The following is a 21,711-nucleotide window of genomic DNA, read 5'->3' as shown; positions in this document are numbered from 1 at the left end:
GGAGAGAGTGTGAAAGAGAGAAAATGAAACAAAAGAAACAGGTGTTTACAGCATTTAATGAAGTAAATGATTCATATGAATGTTCACTAATGTTAATGCATTAAATGTCTGAGTCTTTTATTCTGAAACATCCACTTCCTGATGCAGTTGGACTAAACTCTAGTGTTGCTCTCTTCACACAGCTGTGTCCAGCTGCAGAGTCTGGGTTTATTCAATCTGACACAAACGCACTGAGGAGTCATAATAAAGATAAAACCCAGCACAGAGGGGTTCAGTGAATGTGGTGGTGAGTGTGTGTAAGTGTGTGAGTGTGTGTGTGTCAGTGGAGACGCTGTAGAAGGACAGAGTGCCGGCCGGACAGTCCACATACACTCCTACTCTGTTAGAGCTGGAGGGAGGAGGAGGGAGAGCAGTTCTGTTCTTATTGTGACGGACAGAGTAACTGTTATTAGAGCAGATCAGACTCCAGGACTTTTCATTCGCTCCAAACACACAGTCAGCACCGAGTCCTTTTCTCCTGATTGATTTATACGCCACTGAAATATAAACCCCCATCACCCCACTCCACTCAGTTTCCCAGTAACAGCATTCAGTCAGACTCTCTCTGCACAGAACCTGGCACCAGTCACTGAATCTCTCTGGATGATCAGGATACGACTGTCTCTCCATCACACACTTCACCTTCTTGTTCCCCTCAGACAGAGAGAGGAGTGTGTTCACTGTGTTTGGGTCCAGTGTGAGCTCAGAGGCATCTGCACACAACAAGATACACACCACACAATCAGACACACGACACACAATCAGACACACGACACACAATCAGACACACACCACACAATCAGACACACAACACACGACACACTCTCTCTCTCTCTCACACACACACACTCTCTCTCTCTCTCACACACACACACTCTCTCACACACACACTCTCTCTCTCTCAGAAACACACACACTCACTCACTCTCACACACACACACACACTCTGTCTCTCACACACACACGCACACTCTCTCTCTCTCTCTTACACACACACACACTCTCTCTCTCTCTCTGTCTCTCACACACACTCTCTCTCTCTCTCACGCAGTCTTTCTCACACACACTCTGTCTCTCACACACACACAAACACACTCTCTCTCCCTCACACTCACTCTCTCTCACACTCACACACTCACTCTTTCTCTCACACACAAACACACACTCTCTTTCTCTCTCACACACACACACACACACACACACACAAACACACACTCTCTCTCTCTCACACACACACACACTCTCTCAATGACTTGTGAACACTCTCTCTCTCACACACACACACACACTCTCTCTCTCTCTCTCACGCACACACTCTCTCTCTCACACACACACACACACACACACTCTCTCTCAATGACTTGTGAGGGGGGGGGGTCTCTACACATTGCACTGAAACATAGTAATATAATATAATGAAATATATATAAAAGTGATCATACAGTAGTCATCATACATAACAGTAGAGTAGTATGGCAGTGGTTTCTACATTGCATTGAAATATAATTTTAAAAGTGATCATAAAACTGATCAGTTCTGATACTGTAATGTGTGCTAAAAAGTGACACTACAGTACGTGGTCCGGTTGGCATTCATTCTTTGCAACCATAAGAGATTTGAAACTTGACTTGGACTTCATCTCAAAGACTTGAGACTTGACTTGGACTTGTGACAATGACTTGTGAACATCTCTGCTCAGTGAGCACAGAGAACAAGGAGGTGGAGGCTAATGCTGAGATGACACATTCATGTGTGAACATTACACTGAACACAGTGAACTTACATTTCTTCATTCCTGGTTTGATCCTGTTCTCCCCGGCATGGTCCATCCTGAAAGAAGAAACACACTCATCCAACTTGTTTCTTAATATTAATCTTTCTAATGTATTTTACCCCCATTACTTTTAAGAAGAACAGTTATTTAGTTTTCCATTAAGAATGTTCAAATACCCATTCAGTGTACAACCCTGTTTACAAACAAGTTGTGAAATATAAATATACAATAAAATAATATAAATATAAAAAAATAAATATAAAATAAAATATAATTACAAAATATGATTTAAACTCTATATTTAATTTAAAATAATACAATGACAATATGTCATAATGAGGAAGATTTTAAAGATTTTTAATATATGAAATTATACTTACGTTAATTGGTATATAATTAAAATAATTTTTGTTTTTATTTGATGAAGCAACACTTTGGTTCAAGGGCGTAGATTTGCTTGTCATTGGTGGGAACTAAATAGCTCCACACATGACTCACTTTTGTTTTTTTGTTTTTTTTTTTTTGGAGGGAATTAAGTTATTGGTGGGGACAACTCAATAATGGCTGGATATTGGTGGAGACATGTCACTTATGTCCATGCTGATTCTATGCCCTTGCTTTGGTTCATCACAGAGCCGTATAAAGGGAGAGTTGTGTCAATGGAAGTTCAAAATGCTTAGTGGTCACGTGACTCATGAAGTCTCTAAATAGTTCCAGGAAGCTCTAGTCGGCCAACATGTCCGTGCAGTTTTGGTCATTAGTCTTCAATCAGTGTATTGATTTACAATAATTCTAGAGCACATTGAGCTGTGTATGTGGTTGTATATATATATATATATATATATAAATATATATATATATAAATATATATATATATATATATATATATATATATATATATATATATATATAAAATACATTTGCCACCATTTCTGGATTAATGTGAAAATCAGGCGTTAGTTTCCTCATATGTAAATTTTAGACTGATATCTCAGTTACAGACATATTCATGTTGTGGATTGTGTTAAAAATGTTTTATTTATAATTACTGCTTTTTAAACTACGGTGGTCAGTATGAAACATCCCCTATGTTTTCAGATAAGGGAGGTGAAGAAATGTTCATAAATCAGTTAAGATTAGCTTTCTAACACATCATGGAGGTTTCAATAATCTTATATGGACCTATTCTTAAAGACTAATGTATGAATTATTATATCAGATTGAACAGAAGGTGGAGCCTTCATATAGAAATCTAAATATGGTGCATTAAAATATCACATCCAGCAGGACATTAAGTCACAATGGTTTATCACAAAAACATATTTTACCATGCACTTATTACCACAATTGGTAAATCTCTAAAGAAAAAAAAGGAGACATTTGAAGGAAATTCTGTTCTTTACTGTTGTGTAACTTTAGCTTAGATTCTATTAGAAAATAAACCTTCATTTCACGTTCTTCACTCAGAACTCTACAATCACTCGCCCACTTACATTTAACAAATACTCCTCCAGACAAACATCACCCAAGAATAATTTTTCTAAAAATTTCTCAATGGAATAAATCATAAAATGTCATTATGAGAAGGTATTTCCAGGCTGTTCATTATGTTTATACTTCACTCAGAGTCCTGTAGCCTAATTAACTGCTAAAGTTCCTCAAATCTACTAATTTAGTGGGAAATAAATAGCATGACACTTGTTAATTGGATATAGATGTGCTGATACTATAAAATATCATTCTTTAAATGTCTTAAACACATGACACTTGCATCTGTTCTGCTGTAATTGCGGTGCTGCTGGTGTCTGCTGCTAATTTCCGGGAACTATTGAGAGTCTCCATGACCCACCATCGCTGTAAAAAACAGATTTGGCACAACTCTCTCTCTCTTTACGGCTCTGGTTCATCATGCAGCATCCAAAACAATTTGACATTTTTACAGAGAAAAAAAATCCTTTGCCTTGAGCACATTAAGTGCATGTGTTTTTACATGGAGTCAGTCAGTAATTTAAAGAAAATACTTTTAATTCAGTTCTTAACAATGGATTCCCAACTCAAGTACAAATTTAATACATTGTTCACTACTGCAAGACTGCAGGTAAACAAGCTACACACACACACACACACACACAGAGTTTTACACAATTTACATACCTGAGTGTGTCCAGTCTGCAGTGTGGATCCTCCTTTTTATCGGAGAGCAGCTTCTCTCCTGTGTCTCCTGGGTGATTGTAGCTCAGATCCAGTTCTTTCAGGTGTGAAGAGTTTGAGCTCAGAGCTGAAGCCAGAGAAGTACAAGCTTTCTGTGTAACCATACAACCAGACAATCTGGAGAGAGCCAGGGAAAATAGAGAGCTGTGGTATTTACAGAGGCAAAGCAAGTTTGTGTTTAGTGCAAAAACAGCAAGCACCAAATACTCTACATTATTTATAAACACTGATATGAAACAGGGCCAAATCCAACCATACAACCAATTAAATAATTTCATATAAAAATAAACCTGAATGATGTAAACACTTTTTGAGCAGCTGAGCATTTTTATATAACCAACATTTTTCAGAATTTTAAGATGATATCAAAATGTCCCTCCTGTCCCTCATAGCAAAAAAGAATAAACAAACCTAATATAATCATGGAATTGTCAAGCTTCTGAGTCTAGGTGCATTAGTGTCAGTTAATGAACAGGCCATGGGTGAATTCACATGTCTCAGGGAATTCTTGCATTTACCCTTCCAGGTTTGTGGCATCGAGTGGGATTTTGAGAACCGTATCTAAATATTGGGTAAAACTAGTGACAATTAATGATAGTGATGACAATTTGAATAGAAAAATAAGATCTAAGAGATGGTCCATTATCATTATTCTGTGGTAAACAGGTAAATAACAGCCAAAACACTAATTCACAAATCTTTACTTACTTTCTACATTTTTTTGTTTAATATTTAAAGTTAATATTGAACCTATGTGAGTTCTGAATTTGTGTCAGTTTTGAGTGTAAATGAATTTCAGTAAAACACTCAGGAGAAAAGTCAGCTAATGAAGATTGCATAGGTGTAGATATTTAAAGACTTAAAATCAAAATGAACCCCTTTCATCTTAAAAGTTTATGTAATGTAGGTTATATTACACGTGATTAATCATATTGCTTCTTTTCTCTCAGTGTGTTCCTACATTAGACACTCTGTACCATGCCTGGGCACTTTTGACCATCAAAGTGCAATTCCTTTGACTAGTGTGAGTACTCCATGACCTGCCTGGTGAGGGTACACTGGAACATGTCCAGTTCAGTTGAGTATGCATCAGTGTGACTAGCTGTGCTCAGGCATGGAACGTGAATGTAATGTCAATTCTCAGATATTCATTGACGATGTGCAAAAGTGCATTTATTCAAAATAAATGCCATTGACTGATGGCATTTTTAAATTAAATCACTGCAACAAAACCCTAGGCCTGTGGGGGAGATGGGGAGGGGGACAGTTGTACTCTGGAAGTGTGAGTATTCTTTAAACAAAGCTAGTGACTTCTCTAAAATTTTATCTGATTTTTTATTTTACCTCAGTGAATCAGTGAATGGAGAAAAAATAATATTAATCATTAATACCATTTTCTCTGATTCCTATCACCTCACCCTCGCCTATCATCAGAGAAATAATGATCAGCTAATTCAAGGACCCTCTCTTATTCTTTGTTTAATTAAAAAATACATCTCAATTCGGAAGGGATTTCAGATTTCTGATTCACATTTACTATGTACAGATTTCTTTAAACATTGCTACCAAAGACTACTGTATCATTCCTCACTATCCCACACTCTCAGCTTAGACTTTAATGCAGTTCACGAGAGACTTAAAAATAACTTTACTCTGAATTCACATCTTAGTTTTTTTGCATTCAGAAGTAAATCATAGGACATCTGACCTGAGTGTCTCCAGTTTACAGTGTGAACTCTTCAGTCCTTCACAGAGCTTCTCCACTCCTGAATCCTGCAGGTCATTGTTACTGAGGTCCAGTTCTTTTTGGAGGGAGCTGGACTGTTGTAAAACTGATCCCAGATATTCACAAGTTTTCTCACTAAGATTACAAGTGGCCAGTCTGAAAAAGAATAATTAAATGCAAACATTTTTAAGTTTCATTGCTTCTAACATTAGGATAGGAGACATTAGAATTCAGAAGATAGAAAACATCCCAAAGACAGTCAGTGTAACAAAAACACAAACAAACACATATCAGCAAAACTGAGAACAGAGAACAAAAGAAATCCAAGCAGTTATAAATAAAATGGGAGGTTCTGCTTACTTTCCTCTCTCTGAGGTACTTTCAGATCGGTGTGAACAGTGATTCATTGTCATTTAACAGAACAGATGCTGAAGCTGTCTATTCTGAACGGGACTATTAAGACAGGAAAGACTGATCCTTGTGGTGTTTTTACTAAAGCATTTCATAGACATTTCATTAAGACCCCAGAACTGTGTTCACTTCTGGAAAATGACAGTGATGTTATTTGACAATGGGATGAAGTGAGAGTGGAGGGGTGTAATAGAGCAGTGGAGACGTAAATAGTGACTTCACTTACTACAAATAAGCAAAGAATGACATATAACTGACCAATAAAAAAAACAATCTGTGAAAGATGTATTTATTATGAGTGCCCTAAAGTAACATTATTATGCATTAAAGGTCAGCAATGAACTTAAATAAGTTTCAAGTTTGATAAAACATTATAACATGGTTATAAATAAGTTAAGGTTATGTTAGATTTCATTCACCAGTGACTTCTGCTGCCATTCCTGAATTTCATAAATGTGTTAAAATAATCTATGTACGTGTGTGTGTGTGTAAAAAAATGTTATCATTTTAGTATATACTACAAGGGGGCAGCACGGTGGCGCAGCAGGTAGCGTCACACAGCTCCAGGAACCTGGAGGTTGTGGGTTCGATTCCCGCTCCAGGTGACTGTCTGTGAGGAGTTGGTGTGTTCTCCCCGTGTCCGTGTGGGTTTCCTCCGGGTGCTCCGGGTTCCTCCCAAAGTCCAAAAAACACACATTGGTAGGTGGATTGGTGACTCAAAAGTGTCCGTAGGTGTGAGTGTGTGAGTGAATGTGTGTATGTGTCTGTGTTGCCCTGTGAAGGACTGGCGCCCCCTCCAGGGTGTATTCCCGCCTTGCGCCCAATGATTCCAGGTAGGCTCTGGACCCACCGCGACCCTGAATTGGATAAGGGTTACAGATAATGAATGAATGAATGAATATATACTACAAATATATATCAGAAGAGGCAACGTAGAATACTTTACAGTACTTTAGTGAATCAATGTTTCATCACTGAGAGCTTCAGTTGCTGTTATAAAAACGACACAATGAACGCCCTCTGGTCTCGAACCCACCTCTTTACGACACAGAAATGCTGGTTTTTCACATGTAGCCCACTGCGCCACTGGGGAACACTGCTGAGAGTTCTCACCATCATATTTATAAACTTTTCTAACATACGTCATATCAATTTTTATAATAATGAATACACTGAAATATTATTTTTTTGTTACAAAACAATCTTTGTCTATTATCACTGTTATTTCTTTAGTTTTATTTTAAAATATGCATTTATTTTTTATTCTAGTAACGTTATTCTTTTTGCTGCTGATTATATATGATTACATTATGAGTAATTGTGGTCACAACTCTCATATTTTTGCATAAGTTTATAAAATGTGTGAGTTTTTGCAAGTTTCCCGCTGTGAAAGCCAGACCAATCACGTCTGGAACCATTGTAGTTTGGACTACGGTGGTTTAAACGAACATGGTTCAAACTACTGTGGTACTAAGACCTTAATCTCAAACCATAAACAACTTTAACTTTAAAATAGATGTTTTCTTCTCTGGCTGCAGTCCAGCCCCCCAAAAGACTGAAGAACTGTGAGCTGGCCCTTTGATTAAAAAGTTTGAGGACCCCTGATTACAGCATGTTATATAAATACAATTATCTGTGTTATATTTATATACATGTTATATAAATACAATTAATTAAACTTGATTTTCATTACGACAATACAGTATAATCCATTTCCATTTCAATACTGTCATTTCACATTTATTCAGGTATAGTATCGCACTCTACACTCCATCCTCTGGACTAGCACTTCTTATGGTGCACCACTCACTAGCTCTGGCTCATTTGCCACTACAGCACATCACAACTGCACTCAGCGCTTTAATATAAAACACACATGTAAGGTTTACAGGTATGACTGTGTGTGTGTGTGTGGGTGGGGGGGGGTTGTTTGTGTCTGACAGACAGTATGTGCATATGGTAGGAATGTTTTTTGTATTACTGTGTAATATTGTCAGTGTGCACTGTGAGCTAATAAAATCAAAACCTTGTGTTTCCTTGTGTGTGAGATTACGTGAACAATAAACTTAACTCTGATTCTGATGAAATTACAACATTACATGAAATGTTAACACTTACCTGAGCGTCTCGAGTGTACAGTGTTTACTCTTCAGTCCAGCACAGAGTTTCTTCACTCCTGACTCCTGCAGGTCATTGTTACTGAGGTCCAGTTTTTTCAGACAAGAGTTTTCTGATTGCAGAACTAACTGCACTGTGTCAAATGACTCATCACTGAGTTTACACTTCATAAGTCTGTAAAAGCACAGTACACACCTTACTTACAGATTACAGCATAGAACAAAGAGATTTTAACAGATTAAAACAGATGATCAGTGACACTGACCTGAGTGTCTTCAACCTTTTCACTCCCTCAGAGAGCTTCTCCAGTAGTGATCCCTGCAGGTCATTGTAGCTAAGATCTAGTTCTTTCAGAGAGGTGATTTCTGCCTGTAGAGTCTCACTCAATGTAATAATTGACTGTTCAGTGAGATTACAACCAGCCAATCTGCAAGAGTAGAAATAAAATACAGATTTAGTGTCTGCATTTGATATGATGATTTCCCTCGTGATTTTAGCCCTGTTCAGCACTGAGAGAATTTACAGTTTACAGAGTGGACTCTTTAGTTCAACACAGGGCTTCTCCATTCATGAGTCCTTCATGTCACTGTTATTAGAGGAGTACCGATTTGACTCTGTGATTGCCTCCAAGGTGTATTCACTACAATGTTTCACTGCTTTCCTCATAAAATTCATGTCTCAGTGGTCAGATGCCTCAGTGAAAAGGGAACATTTTAGAAAGCTGCAAACGGTATTATTTCAATACAGCAGACACAGTAACATGTTAGTGGACATGATAATGTGTCTCTGTGTGTGTGTGTGTGTGTGTGTGTGTGTGTGTGTGTGTGTTGCTATTTACTTGTGTTAATGTGTTCATCTAGTTTTAGTTGAATGTTCCTGTACTGGAAGATAAAAATATAACATCAACAGATGAGCTACAGTCTCTAAAATTACACCGGCAAAGATGAGCTAAAAGAGATAGATTCTGTTTCTGAAAACATTTCAGTGTTAACGCTGTGTTGAGAATGATTATCCACTCAAATAAAACCAGGTCTAAACTAGTTCTGTGACCAGTTCTGTAGATAAGTGTACATTACAGATATAAGGCAGGAGCATTTAATAAACTGGAAACTCAGCGTTCGTAAACCAGAGCAGTTCTTCTTGACAGTTAGAATATGACAGATCTTACAGAACAGAAACAAATTTAAAACATAAATAAATACATTTTGACATATTTGTTTAGAAGAAGCATAATATCATATTACATTAAATGTTGATATTTACCTGAGTGTCTCCAGTTTACAGTGTGAACTCTTCAGTCCTTCACAGAGCTTCTCCACTCCTGAATCCTGCAGGTCATTGTTACTGAGGTCCAGGTTTTTCAGGCAGGAGTTTTCTGATTGTAGAACTGACTGCACTGTGTCAAATGACTCCTCATTGAGTTCACAACTCATAAGTCTGTAAAAGCACAGTACATACAATAGGTCTAATTTACAGTTCATATTCATAACTAAATACGTTTCATGTTTTGTATAAAATTTGAAAAGATCATAACAGTTTATCAGTGACACTGACCTGAGTGTCTCTAACCTCTTCAGTCCGTCAGAGAGCTCCTTTATTCTTGAACTCTTCAGGTTATTGTAGCTAAGATCCAGTTCTTTCAGAGAGGACTTTTCTGCCTCTAGAGGTTCTTTCAATGTGATAACTGATTTTTCAGTGAAAATACAACCATCTAATCTGCAAGAGTAGACAATATGTTTTACTGTCAGCATTTGATATGATGAACTTGTCTTGTGATCAATTTTTAATCCTGTTCAGTTCTGAGAGAATTTTCCCTAAACTGCATGTGCACAGAAACTCAGACAAATTCAGTTATTGTTAAATGAAAACTTAAAATGTGTGTCTGAGCTGAAAAGGAACAGAGGGATACAGATTTACAATGTAATATTTAGTTCATTAATAATTTATCTCTATTAATAGATTAATCACTCACCGAGCCTTTGTGCAGTTTGTGATCGCTGGGATAAGTCTCCTGTAACCTGCTTCTGATGTGTAGTATTTATTCAGGTCCCACTCCTTCCTCACATTCTCTGAGTGGAGACGCATGGAGGCGATGGCTGAGCATTGTACAGGAGAGAGCCTCCTTTGTGGGTGTAAAGGTGAACCTAGAGAGAAATGAACACAGCATTTACTGACATCATCCAAAGACCTGAAGTCAGTTCATTCCACAGGGAATTTCCTGGTGATTTAATATAAATAGACATTTTCACTAACGTTAGGAAAACATGTCATATTTGAATATGGCTGAACATGTAGTTAACAAATTATAAATAATAACTATAAAATAAAACCTCCTAATTATTGAAACCTCTTGCTTTTCTTAGTCCAACTCCCTTTTCTTCTGTAAGTCCAATAAAAAAAACAGCTTTATATCAAATCATTTAAAAGAGTCACAAATCATAGAAGAGCAAAGAATCATAGAAGAGTCTCAAATGTAACCCCTACAGTTTTCTACATGCAAATGTTTACAATTCATTTATTGTATAAAATGTTATCAGAATAAGAAATACAATAAATAAAGCTAAACATGAATATAATAAAGATTCTGGCTTGCCCTTTCCATTCCCTTCACCTAAACTCCATTTTAAACACATGGAGGTAGATGAAGAAGGAAGTCCATTAGTGAGATCCCTAAATAATATAGAGAGGTTATGATGGAGTGATGGGGAAATTAATTAAACACATTTTACTTCCACTTTTTTATCCATCTTTACTTTATGGGTCAATAATTATATGGTGAAAAGGTAGTGAAAATATATATGTAAATTTTATTTGAACTTAAAGCATGTGTTCTGTTTAATAGGCTCTACTTTACAATTTTCAGATCTCATTTCTATTTGTATGTTCTGATTATCAAATGACAGCTTTAATCTGATCTAAGAAATCAGAGTTTACATGACTAGCCAGATATCTATTATTGGAGCATTTAAAAACAATCACTTCCATGAGTTCACATGTTAATTCAGTATTAAAATGATATGTAAAAATTAAAATATTTCTTAAAATGGTCCAGTGGACTGTACCTTTCCAGATGAAAGCTGCAAATACAATTAATCCAAAGCTAAAAAGTAAAATACAGGTCAGAGCAATCTTCAGAGCATGAAAAACTTGTTCTGAAAAACAAAATTCACACACATTTTCCTTTTAATATTTATAATAAATTTAAATGAATTAGGATGGAGTTACATGTGAAATGTCCCATAAAATCATATATTTGAAAAAGTATTCTTTTTAGACAAATATTTTAGATGTTTGAACCTGTGATGGCACTTACCTTTGACTTTAAGATCAATATTTACATCACTGTACCCAACGCTTGACTCAATTAAACAGTTGTAAACTCCTTCATCAGAAGGTTGGACCGCTGAGAGTTTCAGAGAGGTGTTGCCCGTTTTCAGGTCTTCTTTAAATAAACTTGTCCTCCCTCTGTAATCCTCAGCCTGCTCATCAGTTCTGTCTGCACGGTCTTTGTAGCGATGCACCATCAGGGTTCTCTCTCCTAGTTTAACCCACTCTACACTCATTTCCACAGCGCTGAGTTTAGGTTTGAGAGAACAGGGCAGAACCACATCTTCACCACTTTTAACAATAAGAGGAGCAGCTGGACCAACAACTTTAAACCCTTCTGCAGCTGTAAAACAAACAAACAAACAAAAAAGACCAGTACATTTAATAAATATTCACCATCCGTAAAAAGTCTGACATGGCCTAGTTACTTGGAATGTATTTAAATGTTGTTTTTTTTTTTATATAATTTCAGCCTCACTTTAATATGGCTGCCCTAGTAGTACACTATGTAGTGCTTAAAGATATGGCTTCTACAAAGAGCTGTTTGGAATTCAGACACATGTGTAATTATTGTTAGCATCTCTTTAATTTAACCAGAAAAAGAGGAACTATTCAGGGCATATTACAGTCAGTTTACACTGAAACCGTGAATTAAACCTTTTAGTTCATTTATGTTTGCATTTATTCAATTTATAACAATTTGTACATATTTTTTACAATATTTAGAGGTCAGTGTGAACAGCAAAACAAGAACCTGTTCATGTTCCTGTTTTTTTTTTCTGATGTTTGGTGATTTGGGGGCAGCTGTGACGGAGGTTGGAGAAGTGAGCTTGAGGCTGGAGGGTTGCTGTTTCAATCCCCGGGACCGGCAAGAAAAAAATTTAATTCACAGCTGAGGTGCCCTTGAGCAAAGCACCTAACACTCAAACTGCTCCCTGAGTGCCGAGGGGAGTCACAGCCCCCTGCTCCAGTTGTGTGTGTGTGTGTGTTCATAGCCCCTAGTGTGAAGAAATGCTCACTATTGTGTGTTTGTGTGTTCACTGCCACGGATGAGTCAAATGCAGAATATCAATTTCCCTAAGGGGGTCAATAAAGGTGATCCTTATGGCTCTTTTCCACCACATAGGTCCGGCTCTACTCGACTCTACTCCACTCAGCTTGGCTTGCTTAAAGCTTGTCAATTTTCCACTGGCAGGGCTCTCCAGCGAAATGGACATCGAAAAACCCAGTCTCTAACAGGAATCACTGGCTTTGAAAACCACAATAACGGCAGCGGTAAAGTTAGGCACTGTTTACTCATCATGTATTCACCTGTTGTTGTTGTTTTTTTGGACTGAACATGTCTCCAAGCCCCAGTTCTCACAGATCAGTTATTTGTTGCACATTTGGCTTTCACTGGAAATTTTCATCCACCACCGACCCAAGGAGCAGATAAACCTCTTCAAAACACCTGAAGGTAAAGTTACGAGCTGCGGTTGTGAGTCCGATAAAAATAAATGTGAAAGCTGCTGTAATTTAAGAGATTTTACAAACAACGGTTTGTGTTGGATTTGAATGAGCTCTGCATTTCCCGGTGATTGACATAGCTCTGGCCAATCAGCGCTCTGCAGGGTTTACACCTCACCATTTAGTACCTACTCGACTCGGTTGGAATCTGGAGCGAGCTGGGACTGAAAACTTACCTACTTCCAGGGACCAGGACCAGATTTGGCCAGTGGAAAAGCAAAAGAGCCGAGTCCAGTCCAGTCCTGTAGGTTCCATGCAGTGAAAAAGCACCATTATTCTCCTCATTTCTTAGTCTGTGGGTCTGTGCTTAAACACACTCTGTGTAGTTTGCTGATTGATCACATACCTCAGGTAGCTTCCATAAAGCAAGTGAGACTCTGCATTCATGTGAATACTTATATTCACATACAGCAATATTCTTTTTTATTTCTACAATAAAGTAGGGGCACAATGTTGCAACAGGTAGTGTCGCAGTCACACAGCTCCAGGGTCCTGGGGTAGTGGCTTTGAGCCCCACCTCGGGTGACTGTCTGTGAGGATTTATGTGTGTTCTCTATGTATCTGTGTAGTTTTCCTCACATTCAAACACATTTCTAGGTAGACTGACCATGCAATAGTTGCTACTATTTGAATATGTGTGTTAGTGTGTGTGTGGTGCCCTGTGAAAGACTGATGCCCCGTTCAGGGTGTGTTCCTGCCTTACAGCTTGTGATTCTATGTGGAGACCCACTCCAACCCAGAAGTGCATAAGCAGTTACAGAAAATGAGTGAATGAATTTTTTAATTAATTAAAAGGATTTATGAAGGAGTTACCTATTTGTTTAACTGCCACAAGAAAAATTTAATTTTGAGATCATATTCTTTTTTTAGGCAAAGGTTTTAACCTGTGACGGCACTTACCTTTGACTTTAACTTCAATATTTATATCATCGTACCCAGAGCTGGACTGAATTAAACAGTTGTAAAGTCCCTCATCAGAAGGTTGGACCGCTGAGAGTTTCAGAGAGGTGTTGCCATTCTTCAGCTCTTCTTTAAATAAACTCGTTCTCCCTCTGTAATCCTCAGCCTGGTCATCAGTTCTGTCTGTATGATCTTTGTAGAGATGAACTGTCAGGGTTCTCTCTCTTAGTTTACTCCACTCTACTCTCATATCCACAGCACTGATGTTCGGTCGAAGAGAGCAGGGCAGAACCACATCTTCACCTTCTTCAGCAATAAGAGGAGCAGCTGGACCAATGACTTTAAATGGTTCTGCAACATTAAAAAAAAACTAACAACCTCATAATTAGCTGTATATATATATATATATATTTTTTTTTTAAATCTGTATCATGTGAACACCAGCTAAACTCTGACAATGCTCTGGAATATTTTGAATGTGGTTTGATTTTTATTTATTTAGTTTGCTTAATAGACTTGCTTCCACTCTCAAATGTTGCATGATACAACTAACAAACTGATGTCTGGAAATCAGACACAAGTACAGTTTTTTCTTTTTTTCTAAACTGCATTTAACCAGAAAAACCGAAACAAGGCAGAACAAGTTCCAGTCAGGTTCCACTGAAGTCAGTGAAGTAAATATTTTCATTCATCCAGATTTGTTTAACTATTGAGAGAACAGTGGGAATGGGATAAAATATAATCTGTTAATGTTCCTGTTAAACTGGATGACTTTTGGTGGATGTTGGATGTGTGGTGGTGGGTTTTTAGAAGTTTAGTTGTTTGCTAAGTGATCACATACCTGAGGCAGCTTTCATAAAGCCAGTGAGAATCAGTAGAGTCACAGAGAGAAACATCCTCCCTGAAAGACAAAATTATTACGAGCAAACGGTCAGAGAAAAGCCTCAGTATCTTTCTAAAAACCTTCATATATAGAAGCAGTAAAACAAGAGGAAATACTGGCTATGGATTTGAATGGGTTGGGAACAACAGCAACTCAGCCACAAAGTTGTAGGCCATGTAAAATGACAGAGGGTCAGCGGATGCTGAGGCGCATAGTGCACAGAGGTTGACAACTTTCTGCAGTCAATCACTACAGACCTCCAAACTTCATGTGGCCTTCAGATTCACTCAAGAACAGTGTGTTGACAGCTTCATGGAATGGATTTCTGTGGCTGAGCAGCTGCATCCAAACCTTACATCATCAAGCGCGATGCTAAGCATCAGATGCAGTGGTGTAAAGAACACTGCCACTGGACTCTAGAGCTGTGGAGACATGTTCTCTGGAGTAACAGATCACGTGTCTATGTCTAATGATGCGATGGACGAGTCTGGGTTTGGCAGTTGCCAGGAGAACTGTACCTGTCTGACTACAGAGTCCTGACCTCCACCTGACAGAACACCTTTGGGATGAATCAGAGCAGAGACTTTGAGCCAGGCCTCGTTCAACATCAGTGTCTGACCTCACAAATGAGCTTCTGGAAGAATGGTCAAAAATACCCATAAAGACATTACTAAACCTTGTGGAAAGCCTTCTCAGAAAAGTTAAAGTTGTTACAGCTGCAAAGGGTGAGCTGACATCATATTAAACCCTATGGATTAAGAATGTGATGTCACTCAAATTCATATATGTGCAAAGGCAGAGGAATAATCTTGGCAATATAATATATATGTATAATTTTTGTTTTTGAAACATAGTTATGTTCCATATACTAAAAGACTGTTTCATCATTTATACAAATAACTCAGAGAAAGTCTGGCACTAGTGCTAAAAATTGTGGCTGTACAGTCTCCTCACATTTCTGTTTATTCTCTTTAGTTGTTGAACTGTGGAGTTCATCCAGGGGAAAATAACACTACCATGTTCTATATTAATGGTAGACTTTAAAGTTGTGTTGAATTCATACACTTCATTTCATCTAAAGGAATTTTATTTTACACAGTTCTATGATGAAAATGTACAAATATTCACCCCTGGAGAAGAGAATGTAATTTACCTTTAGGGAAAACAACAGGACAACACCACTGCTGTGTTTTTAAAGTTACATTTACACTCTCTGTACTTTCAGTGATGATAATGCCCCTCTACTTTTTTATTTCTGAGAGTGTAGCAATAACAACTGTAATGTTCTTCACTGAACGACTTTATTCATTGTACGACTGTAATGTAAAAATGTTTCTACAGCTACCTTTGTCTAGAATTATCACTTATTTAAGGTGGAAAAGAAAATTCAGAGAAGAATCTGGCAAATAACACCAATATTCCACTTGTAAACTGACCCATTTAAGGTGGATCTAAATGTTTGAATATAAACATTTTTAATAAGAATCTGCCTCCTAAAATGACATTTAGAGTGGAAGGGGAAAAAATGATAAAGAAGATCACTTCTTTCAAACTCAAACATTCTTCAAACTTCCTCAACTCAAACATTTAAGCTGGAAATGGAAAGTCAAATTTGAAGTTGATAAATGTCTTTTTTGTCAGTGTCTTTCACATTCGCATTTTAATGTAAATATGTTGACTACGGCACATTATTTTTAGTTATAAAGGTTCAAAGTTCTTTAACTCCTCTTACGCTGGATTGTTTACGTTCAGTTTTCCTCAAACTGGCAACCTGCCTGAGCGTTACTTCTGGAGAAGTGGGGGAGGGGGCAGACAACTCTCTCCAGTGTTTTGAGTTTGGAGTGCGCTACCCATTTAAAACGCCTGTTGTCTGTAACAGATTGCTCCTTTAAAGCCTGTTTCACACTGAAATCCAGGACAAACTCATGAAGCAGTGATAACTCTCATTAGAAATCAGAGAGCAGAGTTACCTTATTCTGAGGTGGATCTTCGGAGTCTCTTAAAGAAGCCTGGCTCTGTCTTTATCAGGAAATCCAGTTCTACAACAGAGAACATACATAGGATCACACGGGGTCTTTATTTTAATACTGTCACCTCTCACAGAAGACATAGTACATTTGGTTTTACAGTTTTGGGGAAGGACGTGTCCGTCACTGTGAGGTGTGTCACGGGAAAGGAGCTGAACTTTGAGAAAGAAAAATGTATTTATCGCATGTAACACGCAGAGGTTTGAGAATTTAATTGTTAATATAGATATGAAAAGTCTAGAACAGATACCGTGTATCATTCAATAAGAAACGGGTTATTTACCGAGTTAAATTGCTTCTTTCTCTTCTTCCGTAAAGACGCCCGCGGTCAGAGTTAATTTTACTTTCTGTTCTGACTAGTGATGTGTCGGTCGCGAACGAACCGGTTCAAAGAGCCGGCTCTTGTAAGTGAACGATGAGAGCCGGTTCCCGTCTAAGACCGAGCCATTTTTTTCTAAGGCTTGTCATTCAACCAATCAGAGAACAACAAGCAAAGCTGAGACACTTGGTTTTCCTGAATGGCAGTCTGCCTTCCAAAAAATAGTTTATGTAAAAATACATGTAGCGTTACTAAAAATAAAAAAGAAATACAGTAGTAACAGTAATAAACGACTGGCTGGAGGAGTAACACAGGCACTGGCTGTATGACGGGAGGTGGGTGGTGGAATAACGGAGAGTAGGCGGTGAATGTGGGGAGACGACGCGTAGATACGGTTTAACTTAGCACCAATTTCTGCTATTTACACTAATGCTAAATTGCTAAAACTACAATTTGCTAGTCTGAAAAGCTCGAGAGTCAAGAAAACGAGAGAAAATGGGTCAATGACTCAAGTCTGGGCGCTGGGAGACTTGTCTATTGGGGTCAGTGGCCATTACCATCCGCCGGCTCAGCAGACGCTCGGGTTCGTTTCTAGAGTCATGGTTCGTTGGTGGAAGTAACAATATTCAAATGTCCAGTTCGTATCTTGGAAAGTTCATTAGTATAGGCGTTCGTAAGTAGAGGTTCCATTGTATTTGTTTATTTTATTAATCATAAATGGATGATTATTTAATTTAATAAGCTATTTTGTAATACCTACCTTTTGGGTTCCATTGGCTATATTTCAGAGTTTACAAGTGATTTTTTATTAAGTTATTTCCAGTTATATGAAATCCAGTTATTTATACAATTGAATGTGTGAGTGCAATCAGTGAGTTATTACAAAACAGCCATAAAAACAATTGGCCATTGCACATTACACTATGTATTATTTTTAATATTGAACAATCATATTTGTCCATATAGTCATGTAAAATGTAGGTAATATTGTTCTGTACCAGTGGAAATAAGTGGTAAACCAAAGAGCCATTTAGGAGCAGAAAGAGCCAGCTCTTTATGAAGAGCCGAGCCAAAAGAGCCGGCTCCCCAAAAAGAGCCGAAATTCACATCACTATTTCTGACCTGTTTCCACATTCACTCCTCCTCCTTCTCCCCGGTTCTGTACCCAACCCTGGGCATGTGACTCCAGCGCGGAGAACCGGGGGCGTGGTGAGGAGGCGGAGTCACTGTCAATCATCTCTTGCATCAGCCAATCGTTTATCAGAGGCAGATATTTCACCAGCCAATCAGAAGTGCAGTACCTATTTATCGTTCTGCGCATCAGCCAATGATAGAATGTCTTCCCCGTGCTGTAAAGCGTTAAGAGTTGGTAGGTTAAAGCTTTAAAGACTCTTCAGTGTCACCCACACAGCCAGTGCTCCATTGTGTGTCCCCTGCACACTACAGTGGACACAGAGGGAAGTTCAGTGGAGACTGATACTCTCTCACACACACACTCTCTCACACACACACCCTCTCTCTCTCTCTCTCACACACACACACACTGTCTCTCTCTCTCTCTCACACACACACACACTATCTCTCTCTCTCTCACACACACACACACTCTCTCTCTCACAAACACACACACACTGTCTCTCTCTCTCTCTCACACACACACACACTATCTCTCTCTCTCTCACACACACACACACTCTCTCTCTCACAAACACACACACACTGTCTCTCTCTCTCTCTCACACACACACACACTATCTCTCTCTCTCTCACACACACACACACTCTCTCTCTCACAAACACACACACACTGTCTCTCTCTCTCTCTCTCACACACACACACACACTATCTCTCTCTCTCTCACAAACACACACACTCTCTCTCTCTCATAAACACACACTCTCTCTCTCTCACACACACGCTCCCATACACTGTGAGGTAAATTCTCCTGCGTCTTAATTCGACGTCGACGGACCTGCGTTTCCCCGAGGTTCGTGGTGAAAATATTTCAGTCCCTCAGTCTCAGACTCACATGGTGTTGGTTTAATCGGTGTGGTTTCTAAAAAGCACTTTTATCATTTTAACTCAATCCTCGTCTTTAAAAATATACCCAAAAGCAGCTTGTCTTCAGATTCCTTTAAAACCGTAGTTAAACGTCCCCTGAACGTCTCTGGTCTGACGCTCGGCGGCACTCATCGCTCTCCATAAAAGTGCTCTCACCTCAGTTTGAGGACATGAATATGAACACATTTGATATTAATTTTATTAAACTGAACAGAATATGGGAGTGCTATTCGTGAGACACTATTATTATTATTATTATTATTAATCAAAACATCCACGGGTTGAATCTGCAGAAGTTATTGTACACATATTTAGCTCAGTTGTATCTTCAGGGTTGTTTTTTTTAAACTAAGAGATGAACATGTTCTATAATGATTTATATAAACCGCAGCATGTTTAATACTTTGAAATCCCGCCGCTCAAATCCTCGCGATATTCTCCGTGATCTTATTCCTACACCGGTGAGTAAACGAGCACCACGCCCGCGGACACAGCTGAGGTTTTTATGTATTTATTTTTTATTAATATATTGTTTGTGATTAATGAGCGAGGGCTCCGTTCAGTAGATGTTACTGTGGTCCCTTGTGAGAATAAGTGTGTAATTATCTAAACTCTTAGCTGAGCTGAACAGTCGATTTCAGGACAGTTTAATAGACTCCCGAGGCCACGCTTCTGATCAATGTTTCTGCTCGAACGTCGGCGAATGTGCCGTGTTCGTTCGGTCAGTAGTCACAATGATTCAACAGCGAATATAAGTGCAGGGGGTGATATGATGACGTTTGTCGGTTCACCGGGCTTCTTCAAAATGAACTGTGCTTCGCTCTTGCGGTTGTCTGTGTTGCTCCCTGTCTGTCTCCCTGTCCGTCTGTCTGTCTAGTGAAAGCTTTCCAGCGTATCACGTGTTGGCATGAGTGATCTGGAACTGGATGATGAGCTCAGCAGTGCTGATGAGCTCCTTAAAGAACTGCAACAAGAACAGGTAATCTTCTGGTTTGGGTTCTCCCACTGAAGGGTCCATGTCCAAGAGGGAACTGTGATAGTCACTGGCTCCTCCCCTAGAGCTTTACATGTAATTGGTTCTTCATATAATTGCACTAGGGCACAGCTCTTCATAATGCAAATAAGATGCAAAAAATTATGTACACCAGTCAGTTTTAACAGATGAACCCCAGTTTATCAAACAACTGCACTACAGTTCATTTTGTATTGTATTTTATAAAGTTGTATTGTATGTATGTATCTTTACATGTATATAGCGCCTTTCTAGACACCCAAGGACGCTTTAGAATTCACACTGCTCAGAACACTCAATCCACACACACACTGGTGAGAAGTGGCAGCCAAACGCGCACAGCGTACTCTCGACCAGGAACAACCGTCCACCTGGAGGACTGCATCGGGCACTAGGGTTTCACCCAGGACAGAGCGCCAATCCATATCTGGGCTCACACACATTCACACATTCATTCACTCACACACCAGGACAGTAATTAGAGAAGCCAATTCACCTACCCTCCATGTTTTGGACTGTGGGAGGAAACCCACGCAGACACGAGGAGAACATGGAAACTCCACCCAGATGGGACTTGAACCCATGATCCCAGCGCTGGGAGGCGAACATGCTCACCACTAAGCCACCGTGCCACAGTACAAGTCTTTGTTAGCGAATGTTATGTACGACAGGTCTTATGTTCGCATGGTCAGGAATAAATGTTCTAAAACAAGAAAACCCCCCATGTGACAACTTCTTAGAAAAACACATTTTCTTAACGTACAATTAAAAGACTTTATACTTTTATTTATTTTTGTTTTATACTTCTTTCTAAATTTGAAGGTGTACAGTGTAATGTTTTATGTGTTACACAGATGTACATGTTTTATACAGGTTCCAAGAACTGAGGGAGCTTTTGGACACTGCACTTGAAGTAGATCTAGTGTCTCTTCATGAGCCTCCACCTACCTCAGCCTCTTCAGACTGGAGCACGAGAATTTCCCTCTGCACTGACAGATGGAGAGAGTCTAGGCCCGATCTAGTTGTGAGCACGCTGAAAGGGGATTTTCCCCTTTTTCCCCATTTTTTGAAAGGGAAATTTCCCACAGTTGCCAAAGGTGTGGCAGTAAAAAGGCTGTGGTGCGCTGCGGTGATTGTCTCCCGTACCCATTCCTCTGTGCAGGGTGTGACACTGATAGGCGTGGTCATTATCCCCTGCGTAACCGGGACGTTATAGTGTCAGGCTTCTTAGAGGCTCTTTACCTCCCACAGCGTGTTTCACACCTGATGATGATCCACCATCTTTAAAACAGCTTAGTAAGTACATGTAATAGTAAATACCTAACATTTATGAAAATAATGATGATCAGTGTAGTTTATTATAATACGCTGTGTTACCAGTGTTAGATTTACTGTT

The 21,711-nt window shown here is 38.8% G+C and overlaps 2 protein-coding genes across 3 annotated transcripts in view; both read right to left on the bottom strand.

The window, feature by feature from the left end:
* LOC136687653 (stonustoxin subunit beta-like) overlaps positions 1-1,635 on the bottom strand; it is a 1,723-nt gene extending 88 nt beyond the window's left edge. The window contains exons 1-2 of the mRNA XM_066662166.1: positions 1,611-1,635; positions 1-752 (exon numbers count right to left, since the gene is read on the bottom strand). The exon at positions 1-752 is cut by the window's left edge and continues 88 nt beyond it. Coding sequence (XP_066518263.1) covers positions 208-752; positions 1,611-1,635 — 570 coding nt within the window. The 3' untranslated portion in view covers positions 1-207. The remainder of the gene's footprint in view (positions 753-1,610) is intronic.
* The window catches only part of LOC136687350 (ribonuclease inhibitor-like), a 39,690-nt gene extending 22,277 nt beyond the window's left edge, over positions 1-17,413 (bottom strand). Inside the window, exons 1-14 of one of the 2 annotated variants that reach the window (XM_066661739.1) lie at positions 17,206-17,413; positions 16,866-16,934; positions 14,854-14,913; positions 14,013-14,363; positions 11,593-11,949; positions 11,342-11,431; positions 10,252-10,423; positions 9,834-9,995; positions 9,543-9,716; positions 8,545-8,706; positions 8,280-8,453; positions 5,733-5,906; positions 3,968-4,141; positions 1,823-1,869 (exon numbers count right to left, since the gene is read on the bottom strand). In XM_066661739.1, the coding sequence (XP_066517836.1) occupies positions 1,823-1,869; positions 3,968-4,141; positions 5,733-5,906; positions 8,280-8,453; positions 8,545-8,706; positions 9,543-9,716; positions 9,834-9,995; positions 10,252-10,423; positions 11,342-11,431; positions 11,593-11,949; positions 14,013-14,363; positions 14,854-14,908 (2,092 nt within the window). In that variant the 5' untranslated portion in view covers positions 14,909-14,913; positions 16,866-16,934; positions 17,206-17,413. Of the gene's footprint in view, positions 1-1,525; positions 1,870-3,967; positions 4,142-5,732; positions 5,907-8,279; positions 8,454-8,544; positions 8,707-9,542; positions 9,717-9,833; positions 9,996-10,251; positions 10,424-11,341; positions 11,432-11,592; positions 11,950-14,012; positions 14,364-14,853; positions 14,914-16,865; positions 16,935-17,205 lie in introns of those variants that run through there. The other variant, XM_066661738.1, reaches the window with a different exon arrangement.
* Positions 17,414-21,711: the final 4,298 nt, after the last annotated feature.

The sequence above is a fragment of the Hoplias malabaricus genome, chromosome 2, assembly GCF_029633855.1.
Source record: "Hoplias malabaricus isolate fHopMal1 chromosome 2, fHopMal1.hap1, whole genome shotgun sequence".
Classification (NCBI taxonomy): domain Eukaryota; kingdom Metazoa; phylum Chordata; class Actinopteri; order Characiformes; family Erythrinidae; genus Hoplias; species Hoplias malabaricus.
The sequence above is the reverse complement of the archived record's forward strand: the minus strand, read 5'-3'. Positions and strand labels throughout refer to the sequence as shown.